The following is a 25,320-nucleotide window of genomic DNA, read 5'->3' as shown; positions in this document are numbered from 1 at the left end:
GATGCACAAGGGAGTGCTTGAGGGGTATCGGGTAGGAGCCAGTGATGAAGGAGTGATTGCAGAATTTGGCCATGGCTGGCACAAAGGAGGCAATGTTGTCCTTGATGGTTCTGGAGGAGCAGGGGAGCACCTGTTTGGGGGAGACTTTCATAGAGAGGACTTGTCTAGAGACCTCATCCGGTGCTATGAGCGATAAAGAGGAGAGTGGGAGGGAAGGGGAGAGAGGGGGGTAAAGGGAGGCCTGAGAGCTGGGGAGGGAGGATGGAGGGAAGTAGACAAGAGTGAGGACAGGATGTCCTGAGTTTTGGTTAAGAAGTGGGAGGCCAGTGAATTACAGACAGACAGGGATGGCAGGGGAGGAGTGGAGACTGCAGTAGGATTGACAAGTTCCTTGCATATTGTAAACAGTTTGCCCATGTTGTTTGTGGCCCCAGAAATGCGGGCTATTTGTAATTCTTAATCCCGCCAGATACTTCTTAAACCCTGCCCCAAATATGGTATTATGATTCAATGGTGCCCCCTGTAGCACAGCATAGGATTGAGAAAGGATTGAGAAAAAAGTGAAAAAGGAGGAAAATATAGGAGAGTGAAAGAAAGGAAGTGACAGAAAGGCAGATCACATAAAGGAGAAGAGAGAGGAAAGGGTGGTGAGGAAGATTTGTGAAGAAGCGAGGGAGATATAAGGGTAGGAAAGACAGTTGTTAAAGTCTTAGACAGGGAAGAGAGGGAAAGATGGGAGGGAAATATAAAAGTGAGCGAAACCTGGAGAGTCAAGAGAGGATTGGAGGGAAAATGAAGGATATACAATACGGGAGGGAAAGAAATGGGCAGGAAAGCGTCGTAGGGAAGGGATGACAATAGAAGAAGAGGGGGTGATAATGAAATATATGGAAGGGAAGGAGTGGAAGGCGGTAGATAGGGGGGGGCATTCTACAGCTAGCAGCATCTTGTTTTATATAAAGCAGTGATGTGCTCCGAGGAACAGAGGTACCTGATTGGAAGCCCACGTCTGTTTGTCTGTCCAATCCTTGTGATTTCGAACGTACCACCACTGGATCTCGAGGGAGTAGGGCAGGGGGCTGCTGCCCCGGTAGGAGCAGGCCATTTCTACGTCCTCGCCGGCCCGGGCTGTCATGTCATGTGGGGCCTCCGTGAACAGGGCTGGAGATACAAAGAAAGAAGCAACACTAAATACCATCATCTGGGCGTGGACTGGTGTCTCATTACCAACAGTACAATGTACATGCATCAGCCAATAAGACCAGGCTCCCAAGTTTCCCATGGCCATGCATGAGAAGGCTAACCAGTCAATTTTTTCCTTTTGAATTCTGGGACTTGTAGTTTTTTTTAGTTCCCTTTTGAACTATAGGACAACTTCAAGTCCCAGAATTCAAACCAAAACCAGGACTGGATGTCCTTCTCACGAATGGCAACGGGAAGCCTGAGAGCTCTGATAACACAGGTTCAAGCAGATGGGACAGGCATGAGTTAGACCCATTCCCAACAGACTCCCTCCCTCCTCACCTTTGAACTTAGTCCCACCTCAGGCGGCCTAAAGTTTCTCCTGGCAGACACCTCACAGACAGTACCAGACGCATTGGGATTCTGGCCTTTGAAATGCAAACACCACGACTACAGAGAGGATATGGCAGCAACTCCCTGTAACATGCTTCTATTGCCAGACTGTCTTTTTCACGCATACCAAACACTGTCCATTTCATTTGGCAGAGGCTAGTCCAGTCCTGCTTTTAACTTTGCATTCTGGGTCTTGTAGTCCTGGATTTATGATGGGGTACTTCAGGACTACATGTCCCAGAATGCAATGTTAAAACCAGGCCTGGACTTGCATATCGCAAATTGAATGTACAAAGTAAGAATGGAAACTCGTCAGCAAAGGTTCCTCACAGGAGTGGTGGAGACAATATAGCCAGGAATGCTGCTACAGGCAGAACTTATCCCAAGTCGCCCCAAATTGCACAGATCTGAGTGCAGGCTTTTTAGGCCCCCACAAACATGCACGTTGTTAGTTTCGTCTTATGGCAGTTTTACAGACACGCTGCCTTTTGTTTGAATATTGTAGAGACACCTGTTTCAGCACCCTGGGACGGCAGACCACGATAGCCAATTAGCTTTATTTAACCATTCAAGGCCACATGCAAAGTTTTAGGGGTTAAAAGCCACCCGGCCATGTGGGGAGCGGGGAAACCTGATACAGGGTGATCGAGGACCAGAATTGCACTTTGGACTCAACACCTACCTCTGCATGGACGTTTTAATTGCGTAAGTGACAGGTGGTAGGCACATTTCGGGGGGGGGCTGCTATCATTCCGTTGACCCCTTGATTGTCTCAGTCAAATGTGTTGTATCTTCTGCCAGCCCGACCACCCTGATATTGTTACGGCGGGACCTAGATTCCAAATCCTCGCACTTCATTTGGACTAATTTCAGGTTCTTTTTAATTGTCTCCATATCCTTGCTGTGGTTTATCACAGTGTCCTCTACAGTGCGTTCACCTGATAGAGGTCTGCTTTAAAGGACCAGATAGTGCTTCCTATTTCATCTAGTTTGGTGTTGACTGCGGCAAATCCTGCCTGTAATGCCACCATATAGGGATCCGGTGATTGACCTATAGGGCTGCGCGGTTCTGGTGTGGTGGCCCGTGACGCTCCATCGTTTTGGTCCCCCGTGGTGATGTTAGTGAACGTGTCCATGGGTCACTTCTTGTTAGCTTTATGGCCTCTGGGCATATTGAGCATGGGCTATGTGTCTATTTGGGCACCTCACCCAAGCCGTGCCCCGGTGCAGTGCTTCTAACCTGTTTGGTGGCAATCTTTGGTCCCACGTCTATCGCTCAATCGTGTTGAGGGGTGTCCGTTTATAGTGTTGTAGTCCGCTGGAGTGTATCTCACACCCTTTCCACAGATGCTGGAACACAGTCGTATTATCCCAGTGGGCTTGCCGCCTGCTCGGGCATGTTATAGAGCTTCTTCCATCATTCACCGCATCTGGGCCCCACACCGCAGCCAATCTGCCACCCGAAGACTCGAATGTTAGAGGGGGGGGGGTGTTTGTGGACCGCCCGCTGTGTCATAGGCTCGCAGAGCCACCTCCTCCCGCACTGTAGCCTTCCCTGCCCAGGCTCATGTTTATGGTAGTAGTCTTGGTTTATTATTTAAGGGCTCTTGCCCTACGTGTCCCCTGCACACCCAGTATCTCCCAGGATCTCTGCTACACACACGCACCTGTTGGGCCGTAATTGAAGAGCGGGAGGGGGCTGACCTCGACCCAGCTGGCCAGCCACTCACACACAGTGCACACGGCGGCCGCCGGGGAGGGGGAGCCTGCCCCTACAACCACTCACGGAGACTCGAGTCCTCCGTACAAACGGTGCTTGCAGCCCACTCCGGGTACCTTCTCACCATCTATTTTCGTCTTCGGGCACTCTGACCACAGATTCGCTGCATTGCACTCCCAAGTCCACAGCTCCTCTCTGGGTCGTATGCACAGGCTCTACGCGATCCGGATAACAGCGAGCCCGCCGCGGGCGGGAGTGGGGCAGCAGGCCTTGCAACCACTTCCCACCCAGGCAGTCTGCCAACACTTCCCCACAGGTTTCATCCGTTTTTATCGGGTGCTGTTACACCCCAAGAGATTCCACCGGTACCCTGGCGCCTTAGCTTCCTCTCCCACCGTAGTTCCTAGGTGTTCGTTCACTGGATACACAGCATTTGCACAGGATATATTTAATACGGCGCAGCTACTCTCTCAGGTGGCCATTTTCGTTGGCGTCCGACAGCACCCCCCACAAATGTGTTGTATCTTGATTGCCCCATTGCCATGGGCAAGCTCTTTCAAATCAGCAAGTTATTGTGCAGCACAAGCATGATTGACAGCACCAGTTGGGAGTGGTGAGCCTGAGCCTAACGGGGGCTGCTTTACCCCCTTCCCACCTAGAGCTTGGGGAGCCCGGGATGTCATGGGTAGGGCCGAGCCTGGGGGTCAGGCCTGGCACTAGGAGCCCACCATGGGCCGAGCTCATGAAATTCTTCTCTCCCCCAGAAAAATGTAAAAAAATAAATGCGGTCCTGGTGCCCTCTCTGCACCCGAGCCACATCAGGGGTAGATTTTTTTAAATTCATATTTTGCCATTTTATTTCCATTTTGCCTGCGCAGCTATAGGCAAAATGGAAATGAATGCCCAAAAAAGGAAGAAAGGGCGGGGAGCGGGGCCTACCTTAATGCGTAGGTGCTGGCCCGCTGCACACCTGCCTCCTGCACTGAGTGACTCTCTGTTCTGCCCCCAGCCAATCGTGTTGTCTGGGGGCAGGACAGGAAGTCATGGATCGGAGAGTGGTGTGGTTCAGCGGACCTGCAGCATGCAGCCCAGGCTGAGGTGCTACTTTTTTCTTTTTTCTCACCAATCGTCTGTCTGGATACTACTGTGCAGCCATGGTGGGGCCCATAGCAGGCCCGTGGCATCCGGGGGTACCAGCCCGAAATGAGGGTCGGGCTGGAGCCCCCCGCTTGAGCCCGGGTGGCCCAGGCGTCACCAGTCTCCCCCACCTCTACTCCCACCACATTGCAAACTGCAGGGCCGGCCGTAGGGCAGGGCGGGCCGGTTGACCGCCCTTCTCCCACCACATTGCAAACTGCAGGGCCGGCCTTAGGGCAGGGCGAGCCGGGTGACTGCCCGGAGCGCCATTCCCCCCAGGGCACCATGCCCCCCCGGGGTGCCATTAGCCCCCACCATACCAGCTCTGGGGAGTCTTTCAAGGTCTCCCCCAAGCTGGCTTAGTGGGAGAAGGTGCGGCAGGTGCCCTTTTGTTATCAAATGCGCCCGTGGCAGCGGTGCACATTTAATAACAATAGGGTGCTGCTGCTTGCATCAGCATCCTATTGAGATGAATACTTCCCCACTCCGACGCAGGAGCGGGGGGTTTTCATTGGACTAGGGCGCATGGCGCCCTATTTCAGTGATTAACTGCCAGGTGCCGGAGCAGGGAAAGATAGGGAGAAAAAAAAGTGTTGCGCCCTCCCCTCCTCCTCCTCTCCGCCCTCCCCCTGTTGACAAGGGGCTTGCAGTGAGGCGGGGGCACCAATTCGCCCATGGTTCTGCTGCCACTGAGGCCGGCTCCGGCCAGCCCCGGCAAACTGTGGGCAGCAAAGCTTTTGTTTATGTCTGGACCAGTCACTTTTGAGAAGGAAACGTAATTTGCCTTTGGAAGGATGCTGGCGTGTTTCCCTTTGTTTGCACCACACTGGTTCTCTGCCCTGCCTTGTATCTTTCTCAGTGCGGGCCCCGTTGCATGTCTGACTGTTTGCATGTGTGCAATGACAAGAACGAACCACATTCATCAGCCCGGCAATGCCAACGCACTGCCTGCACCATTTGCCACGTTACACCCTATTAAGGGCTGAATGTGAAAGATGTCAGGGCACACAAGGTGCATCATCAATATTAGGCATCAATAAGCACAAGCAGACACACTACAAAGGATCTGTAGCCAAACAGCGAGACAATTCCCGCTCTTCAGTGACACCATCAGAAGATCAAAATATATCCCTGCTATTAAATCCCATCAGAAGATCTTTTCATAGAGTAGGTTTTAGTCCCACGCTTGATTAACGCTTTGCAATTTAGACAGGGGCGGATGGGCAAGCGAGTCTGCCTTAGAAGGCTAGTCTAGGCTTTGTGATTCTTCAGGATTTGTTTCTTAGCAATGACTAACGTCTACAAATCCATTGGTTTAAGCCTGCGGGGATCTGCACCAAAGGTTTAGGATTGCCACCAATTTTATTTTATTTTTTTGAAATTTATTTTGCATTTTTAAAGTGCTCCCACAGCCCAGGGGCATCAAGGCGCTGTTACAGGAATATGTCTCTTAGTTGCATCTTTATAACGCACTTAATACCCAAAGGTTTCTTAGCACTGACCCGGGGATCTAACCTGTGTTGCTTCGTGTTATCGTGTTTCCAAGGCGAGCACGTTGCCGCTGAGCAATCTTCCCAGGACAATGAGGACCCAGAACCAGAGTCAACCTAGTAGCTACTTTCCTCTTGGAAGTCAAACGCTTTTTTAGATGCATAGTGCCAAGCGCAAGGAACCACAACCGGAAGTTGGGGAAATTGTCTCTGCAGAAGCAGCATTGGTGAATTTTACCCTACATTTCGCTTTCAATGTTTATCTGAAAAATAGCATTTCACTTGGCAAATTTCACCGTACAAAACCAAAAATGTTGCATTTCTTGTGGCCAAAATTGCTACGATAAGATAATTATATTGCAATTTTGACAGCGAAAATTGATGCAAAATTGTGAAACATTTTGGGGCTGATTCATGGAATTATGTGTGCCTAAAAAACGGGGATTTGTGCGCCATTCTGCCTGCAAATCCCCATTTGTTAAACAGGGATTTGCAGGCAGAATGGCGCACAAATCACAGTTTTTACAGCGTCAATAATTCCATGAATCAGCCCTTATGTGTAGGACAAGTGAATTTTCAAGCCGAGTGAAATTGGGAACAAGAGGCGAGTTATGCCTGAATTTAATAGAAATTCTGCAAAATTAATTTGTACAAAGCAAAAAAACATCAGAGGACAGCAAAACAAAGTTTAAAAATGTGCTCTGGGGCCTAACAAGGTCTGGATGTTAATACTGTTTGTATCTAAGATGCAAGTCAACTGTACTGCTAAAATCACCAGAACACGCCCCCTCGACTAGTACCTATTTTTAATGACAAAACCCAAGACAGGGTCCCATTCTGTAAAAACATGTAGCTGAATCAATTGTCCACAACATTGACACAGTATTATCCTTTTGATTACTGATGATGCATGTGTGTGTTTAGGTATGTGTGTGTCGGTATGTGTGACAGGCTGAACGTTAGCCTCAGACATTGGCCTGCCGGATCATTGCGAGTTTAAATCCCATGAGGTCTGTTTCAGCCTTTTAATGATTTGTACTGCTCTCACAAGCAAGGGGAATCCATCATGAAGCACTATCCAGGAGGTCTGCAACCTATCCCTCACCAGATATACTGGACTAGGACTCCCATGATCCCCAAGACCATTGATTGTGCTGGATATGGCTGATGGGAGGTGTAGTTCAAAATGCTGCAAAGCCAAAGGTGGTAAAACCCTAAAACTGATAATATAATTAAGTATCCTGTATAACATATCATTATCTTACAATGTATGTGCATTGGGGACTGAGTGTGTGCATAGTCGTTCTTACCCTGAGACCAGCTAAAATTCCAAATGCGACAGGCCTTGAACACCAATGGCACAGCCACTCTATCCTCACATCCAAATCCTGACCATTTTAAATCATTTTAATGGTAGGAAAAGTTCCAAGACCAGCATGCATGATGTACTTATTGATTCAACTATGCAGCCCTTTTATCACAGACATATTTGGCAAATATCAAAATCTGTGTTCATTTTTTTGTCCCGAAGATACTCTTTGATATTATGCAAAGCAGGCTGTAACCTTCGCTGGTGTTATTTGTCATCTTCCTATTTCTCATCAGGGTGTTTTGAAAGTATATAATATAAGACAATATGAGTGTACCAGGCTGACCATCTTAGAATGATACCCTTCTATCAGAAAATAATTGAAATGTACATTCTACGTTTTGATAATGTGCTTTCCTCAGTAAGACAAGTGTAACCTTCTTTACGATGACTAAAATATATACAGAAACGGCCATTTGAAATGAACATTATAAAGACCTGGGTTACAATGATAGTACAATTAATTATTTTTTAACTGCTGTTTTAAAAAAAAGCAAAGCCCCTCCCCCCTCCCAAGACACGTGTCTTTTTTGCTCTGGTTGAGCAGCTGTCAGCCATGGCTGAGGTGTCGTTAGCAAACGCCCATCTGACAACACAACTCCCACCATATAGAAAGAGACAGGAAAATAGAGCGAGGCAGAAGGAGACAGAGCGAGAATGAGAGCAAAGCACAGATAGAAAGAGCGTGAGAGAGCATGAGGAAGAGAGAGCGGTAGGGTATGCTGGGCACAGTTTGTTACAGTATGCTTGAATAAACACAGGAAAGCCTTTGCTTGTATCATTGCACGTGTGCTTGGTGTGCACATATGTATCTGTGTGGATGTGTTTGTTTCTCTTTGTATGTTTGCATAAAAAAATCTCTTTCTGTATGTATTTCTATCTTCATGTTTATAGTTGCTGTTGGTGTGTGTATGTGTGTTTGACTACATATGGTTATGTCTGAATGCATTTATCTATCAGCTGTGAATTGTTTTCACTTTACCGGGACAAAAAGATTGATTTAGAAAGACAGCTATGTGCCCGCACACAGCGGTCTTTCTAAAGCGAACTGTCACGCCCCTACCGCACACGAGTGCGCGCAGGGACTGACAGGCCCGGTGAGACCGAGCGGAGTTGTTGCGCGAGTGTCAATTGAGTGTCTGTCCGTGTGTGTTTGTGCGCCTGTGTGTGTGTGTGTGTCCGTTTACGTATGTGTGGGGAGTATGTGTGTGTTGTGCTGGGAAGGGGGTGGTGGGTGGTGAAATGGTGGTTTCAGGGGGGGAGGTTAAATCCCCGATTAACATGTATACACATTGCAGGGGTGGGCAGTATGTGATATTTTGGCATTTTAAAGCCAACACAAAAATGGCCAAAAAAAATCTGTCTTTTTTGTGTTTGGTCTTTAAAATGCTGAAATGTCACTTAGAACCAAGTGAATGCGTGTGTGGGGTTGTCTGTTTTTGTATATCTGTGCACCTATTTGTCTCTTACTCTGTTGGTTTATATTTTTTCACCTCTATTTTCATGTTTGGATCTCCATCATGCCATGGGTGCGTTTGTGTCTGTCTTAGGCGTGGTTTGGCTGTACGAAGAGGGTCGGTATATGGTAAGTTCATGCATATGTATATGGTGCGGCCTATCTATAAAATGTTGCTTGCCTGTATGCAGTGCGCATGCGTATGTATGAAGTGCGCGAGGTGTATCTGTATGATGCCTGTGTGTCTGTATGCATCGTGTGTGTGCAAGGTAGTTCTGTGCACGTGTGTAAGAGTTATCTGTCTGTGGATGAAAGAAGTGGATGGAGGTCGTGTGTTCTATGAGGTTTTGATTTGTGGAGAGGGGAGGGGAGCAAAGTGGTCTGTGCGTATGAAATGAGAGAGGCCAGAGAGAAAGAGTGAAAGAGTGTATGGGCCCGATTCATGGAAGCATGTCAGAATGGCACCATCCCATAGGAAAACGTTCTGTCAATCAGGCCCTATGTGTCTGGGATAGGTGGCATTTTTAACACATTTCGTTTCCCAGCCCAAAATGTTATTTTTCCCCGATTTTTTTGATTTAGTCCTAAAATTTCAGCCAATGAGGGCTGAGATTTTTTTCCAGTGCTGCATTTGGGTGAAATTTCAAGCAACATAACGCAAAAAACATATAATTTACTGACAGGACAGTGCCTAAAACGGCAATTTTGCTTGACAGGCAACATGGTTGTCTGCGGGCAAATTGTTGAAGCGGGCAGGTATCTCCCAGAATTCGTCCATTTCTCTTTTGGAGGAAATTCCGGCCGTTTGACATTTCACCCAGTTGACATTCCAGCCAGCCTCATGCAGGAAATGCGGCTGCACGGAACACGACGAGGTGTGTCCTGATTGTGTCCAGGGCGCTTGCCTTGCCTCTGCGTGCAGACAGCCCTTCTGGTGGCGGTGCAGCTGTCTGCTTCCTCGGGCAGCAGCTACTGGAATCATCCTGGGGCTGAGCGCGGATAATCTGCTTCTGCTGCCTGGCCGACATTATCCGTCCTCCGGAAAGCTTTACCCGGGTAAGCAGCTTATTCGGATGCGGCGCCCTCACTGTGCAGGCAGACAGGCCCAGCTGCTATCCATTACCGAGGCCGCAGTGCTGAATGCGCACGCATTGTTTCGCTGCAACAAAGCACTTTGAGCACCGAGAGGCAGCGCCATGCTGACAGTGCCACCCCGGCGCGTCAGCAAACTCTGTGGACTTAATATCTTGTTTATGCCCCTCCCCCCCACCTAGGGGTGGCCCCACCCCCCTATGCGGCCAAAAGGATGTCCAGAGAGGGCCCAGGCTCTGATACTTATATTTTTCATTAAAAGCAATGGGGGGGGAGGGGGGTGTAACCTGAGTAGAGGACTGACAGACTTTGAACAGTTATTGATTGACAAAGTAGGATCCGGAGGGCTCATAGCGCGGCTGTACAAGGCCATTTTGTTAGCGGAGCCCATTGACCCACTGCCAGCCAGAGTTAGGCAGGGGGAAAGACCTGGGATGATGTTCTAGATGCGCAGATGTGGCGGCGAGTTTGCCAGTCTACGGCTTCTCTGCAGTATACGATGCAGGCCACAAAATGGCTTCATAGGTGGCGGCATCCTACGGACACATTGTCCAAAATGTATAAGGGGTATGATTCCCGGTGTTGGAAATGTCGAAGGGAGGTGGGTGAGTGCTGCCATATGTGGCGGGGGTGCCCTCGAGTACAGCAATACTGGAAGGATGTCCTCTGGTGGATCAAAGGGGTGGATGGCGTTTGCAGGGAGGCTTCACCGTGGATGCTCTTGTTCATGGAGCTGGTGGAGGAGGAGGAGACTTTGGAGGATGTGCACATGGTGCAGGTCCTCTTGGTAGCTGCCAGAAGCTGCCTCGCTCAATTTTGGAAGAGGAACTGTCTGCCCAAAGAAAGGGATTGGGTGGCTAAGGTTCGGGGCGCTTACAACATGGAGTTTCTCTCACATCTCCTGGAAGAGTCGAGGTCTAATATCAAAAGTCTGTGGCTACCCTTCTTTGAGAAATATGGCCGATAAAATGCATGACTGAACGGTTTACTTGAGTTGGGAGATCTCCCAGGTGCAAGGTGTCTAGAACGTGCCGTAACAAGCTGTATGGGGCGAGGGGGTTGGGAGGAGGATGGGGCGGGGGGGAGAGTGTGGAAGGGGCAGGGTGTGGGGGTGTTGGTTGCAAGGTTGTCAACTTACATTGATTACGGAGGACAATGTACAGCATGATTTGTCATTCCTTGTTGAAAACACCAATAAAGCTCAATTTTGAAAAAAAAAGCTGTCTCCTTAATCCTTTTTTAAATTAAAAACAGTCATCTTAATACCTTTTTAAAGAGTCTTGGCTCCCCTCTTGGACATCCTTTGGGCCCCTCTAGAGATCGGGGAGCAGACCTCAGTTTGAAGACCATTGCTATAAGGGTTTGTGTTTGTGAGAGGCACCCTAGCATCTGGGAGGTATTGCAGGCACTCTGTTGCTTACTTTGTTGCTCTGGACCCACCACTGCTCTCAGTCCCCCTCTTCTCTCTTCTTCACCCTCAGCACCGTCAAATGGTGTTATCATGGCCTATTATTATTATGTTATTTGTTAAGCGCGGACCTAGCTTCGAGAAGCAATGGAGGGCTTTACAGAGGTATACAACATTAGTACCTGGCAAGGGTCGACCAGAATGCAACAAGCATTGGCCCCCGCCGGGGAATTACCGCCAGGGAATTACCAGGCTGGGAATCCTGTACGTGCCTTTTGGTCCCGGCGGGGGACGTGGTGGCCCCTTAGTCAATGAGGAGGCTCAAAACGGGGCAATCCCCGCTCTGAGCCTCCCCATGGCTGGAGGCTGCCTTGGTCCCCCACTGGGGACTCAGGTACGTTTTTTTTCCTCCTGCCCCATCCCCTACAAACTATCCCCTCCCTGCCCTCCCAACTCCACTTACCTTCTTTTTTCTTCTTTTCTTGGGAGCGAACGCGCTGGAAAAACTTCTGTTCCCAGCGCGTCCGCTCCCGATGGCCGCCATGGAAAGGGAAAACGGACTACTTTTTCCCTTTCCCGGCGGCCATTTTATTTGACTTTTGTTTTTCTGTTTCAAAACGTGGCAGCATTTCGGAGCAGAAAAAAATGCTACTAGTAAACCTGTCAAACGGGCCAGGGTACCAATGGCTATAAGCCCCTTGACAGCGGGCCAATACCGCCCACTGTAATGCCCCTGGGGCCTCGTTAAGGCCCTTGCTATGCTCGGGCCTGTAACTACGGGCCCTGGGGGCATTACCTGGGGCGGTATTGCCCCGCTATTTCAGGGCTTATTGCCACAATATAGATATATAACGGAGCATTTTACAGAGCTATAACACAGTACAGATGCATAACAGAGTGCTTTTCAGAGGTAACGACAGAGCAGATATACAGTGGGAGTAGGATACAGAGGGGCACGGAGGAGGGGCTACAGCTGTACTGGGAGGTGGGCAGGAGAGGGGCGGGTACCATCTAGTGAGTCAGGTGGCACGAGGGGCGATGTGATGGCCTAGGTGTTGAGGCAGAGAGATTCCATGAAGAGGTTGGTCTTGAGTTCTTTTCTGAATTGTAGGAGTGTGTGGTGTGTCTGATGCTGACAGGGAGGAGGTTCCATAGTCTTGGTGCATAGGCAGAGAAGGCTTGTTTTATGGTCCTTTCTTTTTTGCAGCAGTGGATTTCAAGGCTGCACGTGTCCTGGCTTCTGGTGGTGCGCTGTCTGCTGGAAATGCTGATTTTCTTCACGAGGTAGCTGGGTGACTTGAGAGCGACTGCCTTAAAGATGATGCAGCAAGACTTAAAGGTGATTTGTGTGTCCTGTGGGAGCCAGTGAAGGTCGATGAGGGATGGGGTGGGTGATGTGGTTGTATCTGTGTAGACCCTTGATGAGGCATGCAGCCGTGTGTAAGACCCTTCTCAGGGGCACAAGGGAGGACGACGGGAGGCCTTCGAGGAGTGCATTGCCCCCATCCAGGTTGGATAGGACCAGTGCTTCAATGATTAATCTAAAACTGTCTGGTGGGAGGAAGGGCATGACTTTTTGCAGTAGAGAGAGCTGATACGGAGCTGTCTGAGTTTTCTTAGCTATATGTATCTTGGAGTAGTGGCGTTTGTCAATGTGGAACCCAAGGGACTTGGCGCAGGGGGTGAGCTCAGGTTTGAAGCCGTCAGAGTGCATGGTTCATAGCCAAGTCTGTATGTCTGGGTATTTGGTGTTGTTGGTAAGGAGTAGGAATTCGGTCTTAGAGGGATTGAGCTTCAAGTATGCACTGGGCATCCAGGACTGCATCAGTGAGAGGCAGATTTTGAGCCTATGGATGTCCTTGATGGAGTGGTTTTTGGGGTATAGCTGTGGGTCGTCGGCGTATTGGTGGATATGGATGTTTTGCGAGGCTAGGCAGGCTCCCAGCAGCTCCATGTATATATTGAAGATCACTCGTGAGAGGATGGAACCCTGCAGGACTCCACAGGTGACAGGTAGCTTTGGCTATCTAGAGGAATCCATCTGAACAAACTTCTGGTGGTTGGCGAGGTAGGACTTGAACCAGCGTAGGGCAAAGTTGCTGATCCCAGCGCGCCGATGTAGGGTGTCGGTAAGTTCCTGGTGGTCTAAAGCGCTATCCAGCATAGCATAATGTTATGTTGTGTCGATCCCTCTAGATCCCCCTCTCTCTCCCTACTTCGTCTATTCTTCTCTTTATACTAGTGCCTTGAAATGACACGGACAAGCATATTAAAAGCAACCACCATGAACGATAACTCGCAGGCTGCATTGCCTGCAGAGTAGCAGATCCATAATAAGCAGAAGGGCATATGCATTTAAATAAGCACCTCTCATTGTAATGAACTGCACCAACCTTAACTGGTAGAGAATGGAACAGGAAGACACAAAAAAAATACTATGGTCTATTAGCAACAAATGCCGTACTGCAAGGCATGTGCAAACAGAGTGGAATAAGCAGTACAATTGAGCACAGACAGCAAATTAAGGAACACATTTCTAAATAATAAAAAAAAGAATTAAGCTAATCCATCAAAAAGTAAGGAAAGAGCAACTGTGAACCACAGAAAGATAACTGCTCCTATGAGAAACATATAACTAAGTCTATTGCGGTCAATTACTCTTGCGGGAAACTGAAGGCATATTCTGAGCGCACCTGTTCTTCTTCAGTGCTCAGGTTCCCCTCTGCGATCGTGCATTGACAATGAGTGATGGTGAGCATGCAGTCTACCACAGACTCCTACGCGGGACCCAGACTGCGCCCCAGAACAACCGGCAAGATGTTCATGCCCTCTGAACATCAACTCACTTGGATCCTGGAGAGACGAAAGTCTTCTCTCCTGGCCAACAAAACCCCACAGCCAAACCAGGGGAGGGTTCCCCGATATTGCTGCTTAAGCTCCTAAGTGCGGGGCTTCAATGATTTCCAAGGTAATGCAGTGCAAAGTCTCTTTGAACCGTGCAAATCATTCCATGAATCGGGCCCTATATGTGTGCTGTTGCCCTGGTTACAGGCAGTGAGGTCTTTTCAGCACTGGCTATCTTTTTGAGTGGCACGCAATCACTTGTGGGCGGGGCTGTGTGTTGTGTGGTTCACTGCTTGCTTGTTGTGTCATTTGCCAGCCCTACTGACGAATGATTATGATGTCCTGAAAGAAGAGTGTCAGTCATTAATTTCGAAAAGAAATGTCAGGCCTTTTGATTAGTATCGAGTGGGGTGAGAGGAGCCACAGATTGGATGATGGATGTAGCATTTCACACCGCTCGAGGAGCAAAAGGGGACGCAGAGTGTCGAATGTGTGTATGTGGGACGGACATGTTTTTGTGTGATTTCTGTACAACCTGTCCTGTACCAAGTTCTGGGTTTTAAATGTGCCAAGTGTGAGGCGAATTGAGCTGTGGTTGTGGAGTTGGGTGGGTCAGAGTCATGCTTATGTCAATATCTTCCATTTAAGTGGCGGTTGCTTCTGATGTGTTGAGGATGTCTGTGTATTGTCTTTTAGCACTTTTGTCTTGTGGGTAAGTGCACTGTGGTGTGTGTGTGTGTGAGAGAGAAAGCATTTGAGTGATTGTTCTGTGTTCTAGTTGGTCTAGCGTGAGTATGGTTGCAGGAGTATGCCTTTTTTTTGTTATGTGATCACATTGTGTTGATGGGATGCTGTGGTGGCATTGATATGGTCTCAAGGTTTGTGCGTGTTCAAGGTGAGGTGTATTGTATGCATTTTTCGCATCACTCTGAGCTCTTTATGCATGTATTGTTGCACTGGTGTGCTCCTGACTGTGCAATACAGCTCTTTTTTTTAGCTCAAGTTGGCTGCATGTTTGAGGCATGCTCTGTGAGGTCGGTGCACTGTGTGTATGTGCATATGTGTGTGTGTGTGGGTGTGGCACACACATTTGTTGGGTTGTTCAGTGGTGTTTTGTCTATTCTTTTGTGCTGATGTGCTTGTGAGTGCAGGCTGTGAGAGGGAGAGAGTGGAACAGCACTGGGGCGGCCAGAGCTGCTCGGAGAAGAAGAAGGTTCGTGAAACAGAGGGCGTGTGGGGAGGAGCAGTCACACGGCGAGTGTAGTGGGAGTCCTGGAATGTGCAGCGTGGATATGGAGGGAAGTGAGGGGAGAGTGAGGAGTCCAGCTGAGGGGGTGAAATGGTGAGAAGTGAAAGTTGAGGGAAAGGAGGCTCGTTCAAAGGAAGTTAGGGGTTCAGGTGAGGCTGGTGAGTGGCCTGGGAATAAGGTGGAGTTGACGCGTGCTTGGGTGGGGGTGGGGTGCTAGGGAGCATGAGATTAATACAGACATTCAGGGGGGCAGGATGTCGTGAGATTGTGAGGCAGGTTACGTCAGGCGTTATACTCACTAGATTTGGAAGAGTCCTGTTTCTAAAACCTTCCATCTGGGAGGACCTCACAGTCATAGTCACTTTTAAAGTGAGGAGCTGTTTCACTAGTGAGGATCCAAAGGGAAATGCCAGGACCTGTGCATTACCACATTATACATGCAGGGATCTGGCTGACACACAACCTACTTACCAGTGAGGAGTAAAGTAGGTCTTAGATAAGAACGCAAAACACAGGATGTATGTTGCACCATGTTGTGATCTAATTTGTTATTATTTGTTTACTCTTTGCTATGTGGATCCTTGGGCTGTACGTTACCTCTTATTTCACATATAACCAAAATATAGGAGCAGCAGACATTAGGCAGTAACTACAGCACATATTATGCTATCAAGTAAGATCACCCGTGAGCCCCATACACACACACGCCTATTGTATGCAACACCTGCATGCACCAGGCAGGCATGTCATTTTTATCGCATTGCGTTAACTGTGAGCACAAATCAGATGTGACACCCTGGGGCATCTAGGTTGGCCAGATGTGTGCTGATTGTACGCGCACCTGTGCGCTTCCACCACGAAGCAGCCACAGAGGGGCAACTGCATGCTCAACACATCACATCAACACACAGACACAGCTGCCGCTGCACATGATGTGTAAGCTACATCTCAGGTTAAATCAGCAATATTTGTATTTAAATAAATATAACGCAAGCACAGGCTTCTACTCTGAACTAGAGACGCCATTTTGTATGCAGTGTGTGACGGCAAGGAGCCATCGGGCACAGCCAAGTGCTGGTATGTCTTGGACCGGCACGCTCCCCATGCCATGGGTGGGCACGTGTTTTGTATGCATGGGCAATTAATCACCTCCCACTAAAGAGGGCAGAGTCGGGGCACTGCACAGTTGTGCGCTTATCTTGTTAGCTAAGCCATTTTGGGTTGCAGCATAATGATGCACATTTAACACCTCGCGCACTGTCTCGCGGAGGAAAGCGAGAGCTCGGCTGACTCATCGACGCCTAGCTCTAATGCTTTATGTAAATTGGGCAGCAGGGTATTTTCTTAACGCTGCATGCTGATTGGCTGACAGCTGGTCAATAATTGCCAGGGAGATTCACAGAGAAGCTGCAAAGAGCCCCAGTTGTCATTCCCCTATTACAGCACTTTCATGGGTTGCACTTGGTCTTTGGAGCCTACTGAGCCCTGAAGCTTTGCCTTTAAAGGGCAGGCCCCCCCCAACAACTTTGATGTAGTCCCTGATGAACACGTGTTTTCTCTGCTGCCTCCTCTTGATGCAAGGTGGCAATTGCAGCAAAGGAAGGGAGTTTGAGAATGAGTGCAAAATGCAGATTTTTCCTGGAAGAACCCAGCACTAGCTTAAGAGGAGCCTTATATCCGCAAGACCAATAGAATAATAGCGTGAAGCTGGCAGGGAAAGGAGACCAGGTGCCTGGCAGGAGACTCAGGTGGTGTGGAACGCCAATCAGCCAATAATACAATAATGCAATAAGCATCCCAAGCAGCAAAGATAGAGACCCATTTTATTTCCAAACAGTTGGGCAGCAATGGAGACGAGAATTGGCCGAGTATCCCCGTCCCAAAATGAAGGCCCCTGAGCTTACAAACCTCAGGGCTTTTATAGGTTTTACACAATGAGGTCCATACTAGAGAGTACGTAAGATGCAGTTAGTCTATACCAGGGTGGTCCAACTTCAGGCCTCCACGGCCAGATCCATGTCGGATTTTCAGGATACCCCTCAGTAATATTCATGAGATAAATTTGCATACAATGATTCTAAATATATACACATTTTTGATCATGAATATTAATGAGGGATATCCAGAAAACCCATCAGGTTTCAAGCGCTCGAGGCCTGGAGTTGGACCACCCCGGTCTATACATTAACAACGAGCTTCCTAACAGAACATACTTCAATCTTGCGGGGCATGGCTTCACAACAACATACAAGACTTATACAAGTCTGCTCTGCACATCAACGTGATGCAATTGTGCACCTCCAGTGGACCTTTCCATTCCATGTAGCAAGACTTGACATCAACGTGATTACAGGTCTGTGTCTCATGCAGGATAGCCCACCACCATGGGCGAAGTCTCACGCGTCAGACCCATGCCCCGGGCAGAGGCTAGCATGATGGCCGCACATCCATAGGGGCTCTCGTGCGCTTGCCAACCAATAAAATCCTTCACTGTGTCAACTCCCCAACTATGGTTGCGCTACCGCTCTGCCCCGCGACTCACGAATGTCCAGGAGCTAATGAAAAATAAAATACTGTTGCTACGCCAGTGGGAGATTACAAATGTAAGCCTGTCTCCCTTGTGAAATCCCTCATAACCTTCCATTAATTCTGCCCATAGAACAGACTGTAGGAGGGGGTGTGTGGGGTCATCAGCCTTTTCGGGGTCCAAGGCCCAAGTGTGATCCCTGTGGTGCACTGATGCTTTCTATGCCTACCGCAGCTGTCTGAGGCTGGCCTTTTCCAGGCAGTGCAGTCTCCACACACAGAGAAGCAGCGGGAAGCCAGCATGTTAGCATTGCATTACTAACTGCTGGGCTATTATGCATGTCTATGCAAACAGGACGAACACGCTCGTCCTCAGCACTTAAGAGGTTAAACACACACGCCTATACGTAAAGACAATTGTCAAAAACACTGGCATTAGTCATTATTCACTATTACGATGGCCGGTATGCTATATTCCCTGTATTACACCATGATGAAATCACCCCCATTCTATCCCGCACGACATCTTTAAACCTTTTTTGGCACTGCATCCAAAAATGAATGGTATAACAACTTCAACGTCTATGGCTCCCAAAGGAAACCATCATCAACTATTTCTTATTTAAAACGTCACATCCTCCTGCTCTGACATCACTTCAGAGAATTATGGAATTCATAATCAACCTCTCTGATGTCCCAGCAGCGGGTTGCAGCTGTTTTCTCCTCCTTCACACCTCTGAAGGCCAATGGGAAGGCGGGAACGCCCAGCACCTCACTGGCAGGGAGTGGAACAGAGATGCAGGGAGACCAGACACAGCACAGAGTTATTCATGGGTCGCTTGAACAGCAGGTCTATACCATCTCTAGGGCTCTGAGTGAGTGAACTCATAGACACCTAGAGGGAAATGGGCTGATCCCGTCCTATGTATATATCGACTGAGTGGGCGGGGTCACCAGCTGCAGCAGGGGACCCGCTCACTCTACTGTCTGTCAATAGCTAATCTTGGATAATACTGCATCATTTTACTGTTGCTATAAATGTACTTATTAACGGGTAAGGGCCTCAGACCAATGATGATTGAGTACTCACAACGCGGGTTGTTAGTAAAACCAGTGCTTAATTTGTGTGGCTGCTTCCCAGGAGTCAGCCCAGGCACTTATGTTTGAGCCCCTGCACTTATTGTCTCAGACTCACTTGAATTATGAAGTGCTGATGATCAGTGTGCTTCCATCAGCCACAATGAGCAGGTGCGAGCTGCAGTGTACCCCCAAATATGTGGACACTGTGGGGAGCGGCTATGGTTGCTGGCAGCAGTGGTGGAGAGATGCCCACTCGCAGTGTCACAGGAGGGCTAGAACATATTGGGCCCCGGCACTTATTGTCTCAGACTCACTTGAATTATGAAGTGCTGATGATCAGTGTGCTTCCATCAGCCACAATGAGCAGGTGCGAGCTACAGTGTACCCCCAAATATGTGGACACTGTGGGGAGCGGCTATGGTTGCTGGCAGCAGTGGTGGAGAGATGCCCACTTGCAGTGTCACAGGAGGGCTAGAACATATTGGGCCCCGGCACTTGTTGTGTCAGACTCACTTGAATTATGAAGTGCTGATGGTCAGTGCATCCATCCACCACAATGAGCAGGTGCGAGCTGCAGTGTACCCCCAAATATGTGGACACTGTGGGGAGCGTCTATGGTTGCTGGCAGCAGTGGTGGAGAGATGCCCACTCGCAGTGTCACAGGAGGGCTAGAACATATTGGCCCCCGGCACTTATTGTCTCAGACTCACTTGAATTATGAAGTGCTGATGGTCAGTGCATCCATCCACCACAATGAGCAGGTGCGAGCTGCAGTGTACCCCCAAATATGTGGACACTGTGGGGAGCGTCTATGGTTGCTGGCAGCAGTGGTGGAGAGATGCCCACTCGCAGTGTCACAGGAGGGCTAGAACATATTGGCCCCCGGCACTTATTGTCTCAGACTCACTTGAATTATGAAGTGCTGATGGTCAGTGCATCCATCCACCACAATGAGCAGGTGCGAGCTGTAGTGCAACCCCAAATATGTGGACACTGTGGGGAGCAGCTATGGGTGAAGGCAGCAGTGGTGGGGCACGGCCCCCTCGCAGTGTTTCAGGAGGGCTAGAACATATTCGGCCCTGGCACTTTTTTCTATTACAAATTAGGAACGGCCTATACCTCTAAGGAAGACCAAGGACCTTCTTACGTTTCGGAAACAATTGAAAACGTACCTATTCAATTAGTACGAACTCATGCAGGTAGCTTTATGTCATCGTATCTGTCTCTCGGCGCCTGGATGCCTACGGACTTTGGCGCGGTACAAGTAAAATAACAATAACAATAACTGACTAAAACCATCAAAAAAAATGTGTATTGTTTTTTATTACTTCGCAGATGCAGATGGGGCTTGGGTTTAAATATACAGAAAGGGGGACTGGCGAAGGCGAGGCAGTGAACTGGGGGATCTGCCCCTGCATTTTGGGGTTAAAAAAAGAAAAAACAATCCAGTAAAAAAAAGTGCTCTTTTTAGTCACGATCAAAAAACGATCCAAAAAATGTGTTGTTCTAACACAGAGCTGGAAGTTGGCAAGTCCGCGCACTGTAGCATTGACTGCAAGCGCGACTGGACTTGTGGTGACCTTGGAGGTACTAGAAACAAGGAGCCCCTGCAAAGGTTTGTGCCCTTCAAGATGCCTTCTCTTGGCAGATGCACCTTAGGGAGGATGCAGGGAGATGGCAGCTGTGGGGTCCCATAGTAGGCCCATCCAAGGAGGAAACAGCAACATGGTTGGGTTAATGAAGGTCGATGCAAAAGTCAGTAGGTGGCTCGGGCATATCGACCGAGCTGAGAAGTGTGTGACAGTGGGAGGAAACCACTTGCTTCTGCAGGCCAGATGCTGAATAAGCGAATAAAGAGCTGGGAGACTGATGCAACATGCTGTCGACCATCTGAAAAGCCTTAGGAGACTTAAACCCCTTGCTTCTGGCCTGGTGCCCCAAAATTCAATTGGCTTTCTCTTCCTATTTCTTTGGTTTTGTAATTTTCTGTCATATTTACTGTTATTATGTGATTGTATGTTTTTGTATTGTCATTTTGTGCAGTGGCCAGCTACAGTTCTGTTGAGAAAGCGCTATAGAACATTTTTCCATTAAAATAAATAAAAATGTAAATCAGGAGACTGGGCCTGTTGGGCTCATGTTTCGCATCTCAAATCACTGAAGATTGTTGGAAATTCTTTTTTCGCTTCCCACTGGGTGCTTAAAATGGCACCTGCTCGTCCGGCCCACGGGAGGGGAAGCCCCAGTTTTTAGAGCCTTTTAGAAATGTCCAATTTCCTCTATTTCGATGTTATTGAGTATTTAATCTTAGTTTCAATTGTCTCGATACAACCAAAAGTGACAGACAGATGCTCAGAGGCCAGAAACAAGATGGCAGAGCGGAGGAGGGAGCCGGTTTCACACAATTTGAATTTCTGTGATTATAATAACCAGTCTTCTCTGCAAAGGCGGGTTCGACAACCAGCAAAAGAAAAGTCATTTGAAACTAATCACAGGTATTAGGGAAAAAGCTCAGCCATGCTGAAATTAATTAAACTCTTCTTTACTGCAGTGTTATTAAATGTGGTTTATGTGTTTTATCAATATGTAAATGATACTTAAATTCACACCATCTTGTGTAGTAATTGAGGACATCATTATATTTTGAGAGAGCTGGCGGAATTCATGCGGCGCTGTAATGTGACAAGTGGAAACAGAAATATGGATTCATAGCCTCACAGCAGCAATGCAATAATGGGGCCGAAGCTGTTCCCAATTGAACCGTGTGTTCAAATTTCAGCGTCCTGGTTCCAAACTGCTCAGTTTTCTGCTCTAAGTGTTGCACCACACTTCACCTTCCTGTTTAATATCACCAATCCCTCTAAGAACTATAATTTTCGAATCTCAAGCTGGCATATTTGAATTCTCCACAGCCAGTCAGCTGCTCCTTCACAATAGATGCAAACCAATAATTTTCCCATTGGTACATGACTCAATCCATTCAACTTCCCAACACTCAATCTAAAGCATTCAAGCATGACTCCATCCATTCAACTTACCCACCACTCAATCTGAACCATTCAACCTCCCGTTCATAAATAACTCAGTTCATTCAACTTCCCCAACACTCAATATAAAGCATTCAGCTTCCCATTCATAAATGACTCAATCCATTAAACTTCTCCAACACTCAATCTAAACCATTCAACTTCCCGTTCATAAACAACTCAGTCCATTCAACTTCCCCAACACTCAATATAAAGCATTCAGCTTCCCATTCATGTATGACTCCATCCATTCAACTTCCCCAACACTCATTCTAAACCATTCAATTTACCCATCAATCTAAACCATTCAAATTCCCATTCATACATGACTCAATCCATTCAACTTACCAAACATTCAATCTAAACCACTCAACTGCTGATTTATACTCAACATACCATTCAACTTCAGAGCAACAATCACTCTATTCCATTCAACTTTCCATTCATACTGAGAAAACATCATTCAACTTTCCATACTCATTCAATCCAGACCATTCAATATTCTATTCAAAATCAACTCAGACCATTCAACTTCGCCTATGCCTGCAATCCAAATCCTTTAGCTTCTCATGTATTCCCCACCAAAACATTATACTTCACATAAATAGCCAACACAAACCGTTAATTTACTGTTGCATATAATGCTCAGCACAAACCATGAAACATCCCATTCATACACAAAGCAAAGCATTACCTTCCCATGCACAAACAATTCAATCCATTCAACTTCCAGAGCACATTCAATCCAATCCATTCAACTTTTCCTCCCTACGCAACCAAAACCATTCAACCTCAGATAAACACTCAATCCATTCAACTTCCAGAGCACATTCAATCCAATCCATTCAACTTCCAGAGCACATTCAATCCAATCCATTCAACTTCCAGAGCACATTCAACTCAATCCATTCAACTTCCAGAGCACATTCAATCCAATCCATTCAACTTCCAGAGCACATTCAATCCAATCCATTCAACTTCCAGAGCACATTCAATCCAATCCATTCAACTTCCAGAGCACATTCAATCCAATCCATTCAACTTCCAGAGCACATTCAATCCAATCCATTCAACTTTTCCTCCCTACGCAACCAAAACCATTCAACCTCAGATAAACACTCAATCCATTCAACTTTCCATTTACACTCAATGCAAATCATACAAATCGCATGCAGCCAACCCAAACCATTTACCTTCCAATTGAAACTCAACTAAAACCATTCAACAACGCACAGACATTCAATCGTAACAATCCAACGGCCTGTTCAAATTCAACTGAAAACATTCAACCTACTCATGAATACGCAGACTGCTTCCTTTGCTGTTCCCACTCAAATCGAGCATTCGAATTCTCATTCCTGCTCAACCTAAACTATCCACCTGCCCATCAAACTGTAGACAATCCCGATTTCCAATCAGTCTGGAGCAACCAGACTGTCATCGTTTGCACACAAGATATAAAGTCAACTTAAATGACATGAAAAGAATAGGGGCAAATAAGAGGGCAAGGGAGGTAAAAAAGAGAGAGGGCCGAAAGCAACACTAAAATCGAGAACATGGAAAGACAGTTGAGGGAAGAGTAAAGCGGTAAAGAACGATACATCTTACTCGTCCTGGAGGAGAACGTCAAGTTTTAAAGCGAAAATACAACGCTCTGTGCCATTCAACCTAATATTCAGACTCCGCCCATTCACAAGCATTTGAAATTATTCAATATCACGTATGTTCTCCGCCCAAGCTATATTCCACTTCCTGTGCACGGCCCAGGGCTTCCCATTCGGCTCTGGGTCAAGATGAATTGTCCTGAAACATTGAATTTCAAATGTATTGAGTCAAAAACAAAAATAGTCCATGAACCTCTAAATGAGCACTATGAATGGTGTGCTCCATAACTCATTTACCTGTAAAGCTTTTCATTCCACTTTGTTAAGTTATTGTCCTTTAACAGTGAATTCCACTTGTATCTCATGGAACGTCCTGCCAATGGACAATCTGCCAGCTACATGACCTAGCATAACCCAGCCTGGTACAGCCCAAAGATTGTCCAGCACCCAAGAAGCAGCGCTACTGGCGGCAATAAATACAAAGTTTACCCGTCGTTATTTCCCGGAGACTACCCAGGCAGATTCATGCACTGGTCCCAGGCCAGTGCATACCCATGTTCATTTGAATGCAAAAGCAGAGTGTGAGAGTTTTATACATCCGGCCTCATACTGGCCCATAAGCCTAGCCAAACTCCTCTGCTGTACTCAGGCTTTTAACTCGGTCTTCTGGCCCCGAACCTCCTAGTACGGCCCTTGGTCCAGGTCTAGGAAGCTTACATAGCATATGGATTCCATTGTGGACCAATGACAATCAGGGTTTCCAGAATGCAGTCTTATATCTGATGCATTCCTCATTCCAAACATTCTGACTTGAGCAGCAACTGTGCAAGCAAGACTGAAACAATTGTATTTACCTGTGTAAAGGGAGAGAGGAGCACGTGCAGCTCAATTCCTCAAACCAACACATAGAGATAGAGCACACAATGTGTTAAGTGTAATGGTACTGGTTCCATGATTATTACATATACTTCAAACGTTACTTGTCAGTGCTCCTCGCCCCCACACACAGAGGAAAACCCTGATAGCTAATAGCCTGAAAAACAAAGGGTAGTGGCATTACTAATTAGATGATGACCGTTCCCCAACTTATAGTCCTCAGCCTCATTGCAGGTAATAACTTGCAGATCATTATCCCATTCTCATGACCCCCTTCCTTGTCAATAAGGCTTACAAATATTGAGCCAACAGAATTCACCTAAAAAATGAATGCACTTTGTAGTGAAGAAAATAACATTATTTTTAAAAAAAAACATTTGTAAACCGCCTAAGCCGAAGGGCATCAAGGCACTGTTGTGAACTAGTTACATATGACATATACTTGCAGAGATAGTACATTGTGCCAGGGGTAGGGCCCAGAGACTCAGGCGAGCATCTCAGAAACTGAGGGATATAGAAGGTCAATGTTTTAGGCAAAGAGCCAAGTTTGTAAAGCGTTTCTGAAAGCCAAGTTGGATTCTTCTGCTCTTAGCGATGGAGGAAGGGTGCTCTATCATTGCCTAAACTTATTAAATTACATTTTAGTTCCATCATTGCCTAAACCTATTAAATTACATTTTAGTTCCATCAGTGCCTAAACATATTAAATTACATTTTAAATAAGATGTACAATAGCTAGTTCACAACAATGTGCACTTCTTATTAAAACACTGCTGTACAGAATTATACATAGTATCATAATGCATTTGCACATGTGCAAATGCTGCGCGCACATCCGTAATCACCTGCTGCTATGCTTGTTCCAGTG

At 47.4% G+C, this 25,320-nt stretch overlaps 1 protein-coding gene across 1 annotated transcript in view; it reads right to left on the bottom strand.

Moving 5' to 3' along the window:
• The window catches only part of VSTM2L (V-set and transmembrane domain containing 2 like), a 480,863-nt gene that overhangs the window by 94,599 nt on the left and 360,944 nt on the right, over positions 1 to 25,320 (bottom strand). Inside the window, exon 2 of the mRNA XM_069652388.1 lies at positions 992 to 1,161. Within this exon, the coding sequence (XP_069508489.1) occupies positions 992 to 1,161 (170 nt within the window). The remainder of the gene's footprint in view (positions 1 to 991; positions 1,162 to 25,320) is intronic.

Source organism: Ambystoma mexicanum, chromosome 3p (genome assembly GCF_040938575.1).
Source record: "Ambystoma mexicanum isolate Mex_15411 chromosome 3p, UKY_AmexF1_1, whole genome shotgun sequence".
Classification (NCBI taxonomy): Eukaryota; Metazoa; Chordata; class Amphibia; order Caudata; family Ambystomatidae; genus Ambystoma; species Ambystoma mexicanum.
This window is presented reverse-complemented; position numbering and strand designations above follow the sequence as displayed.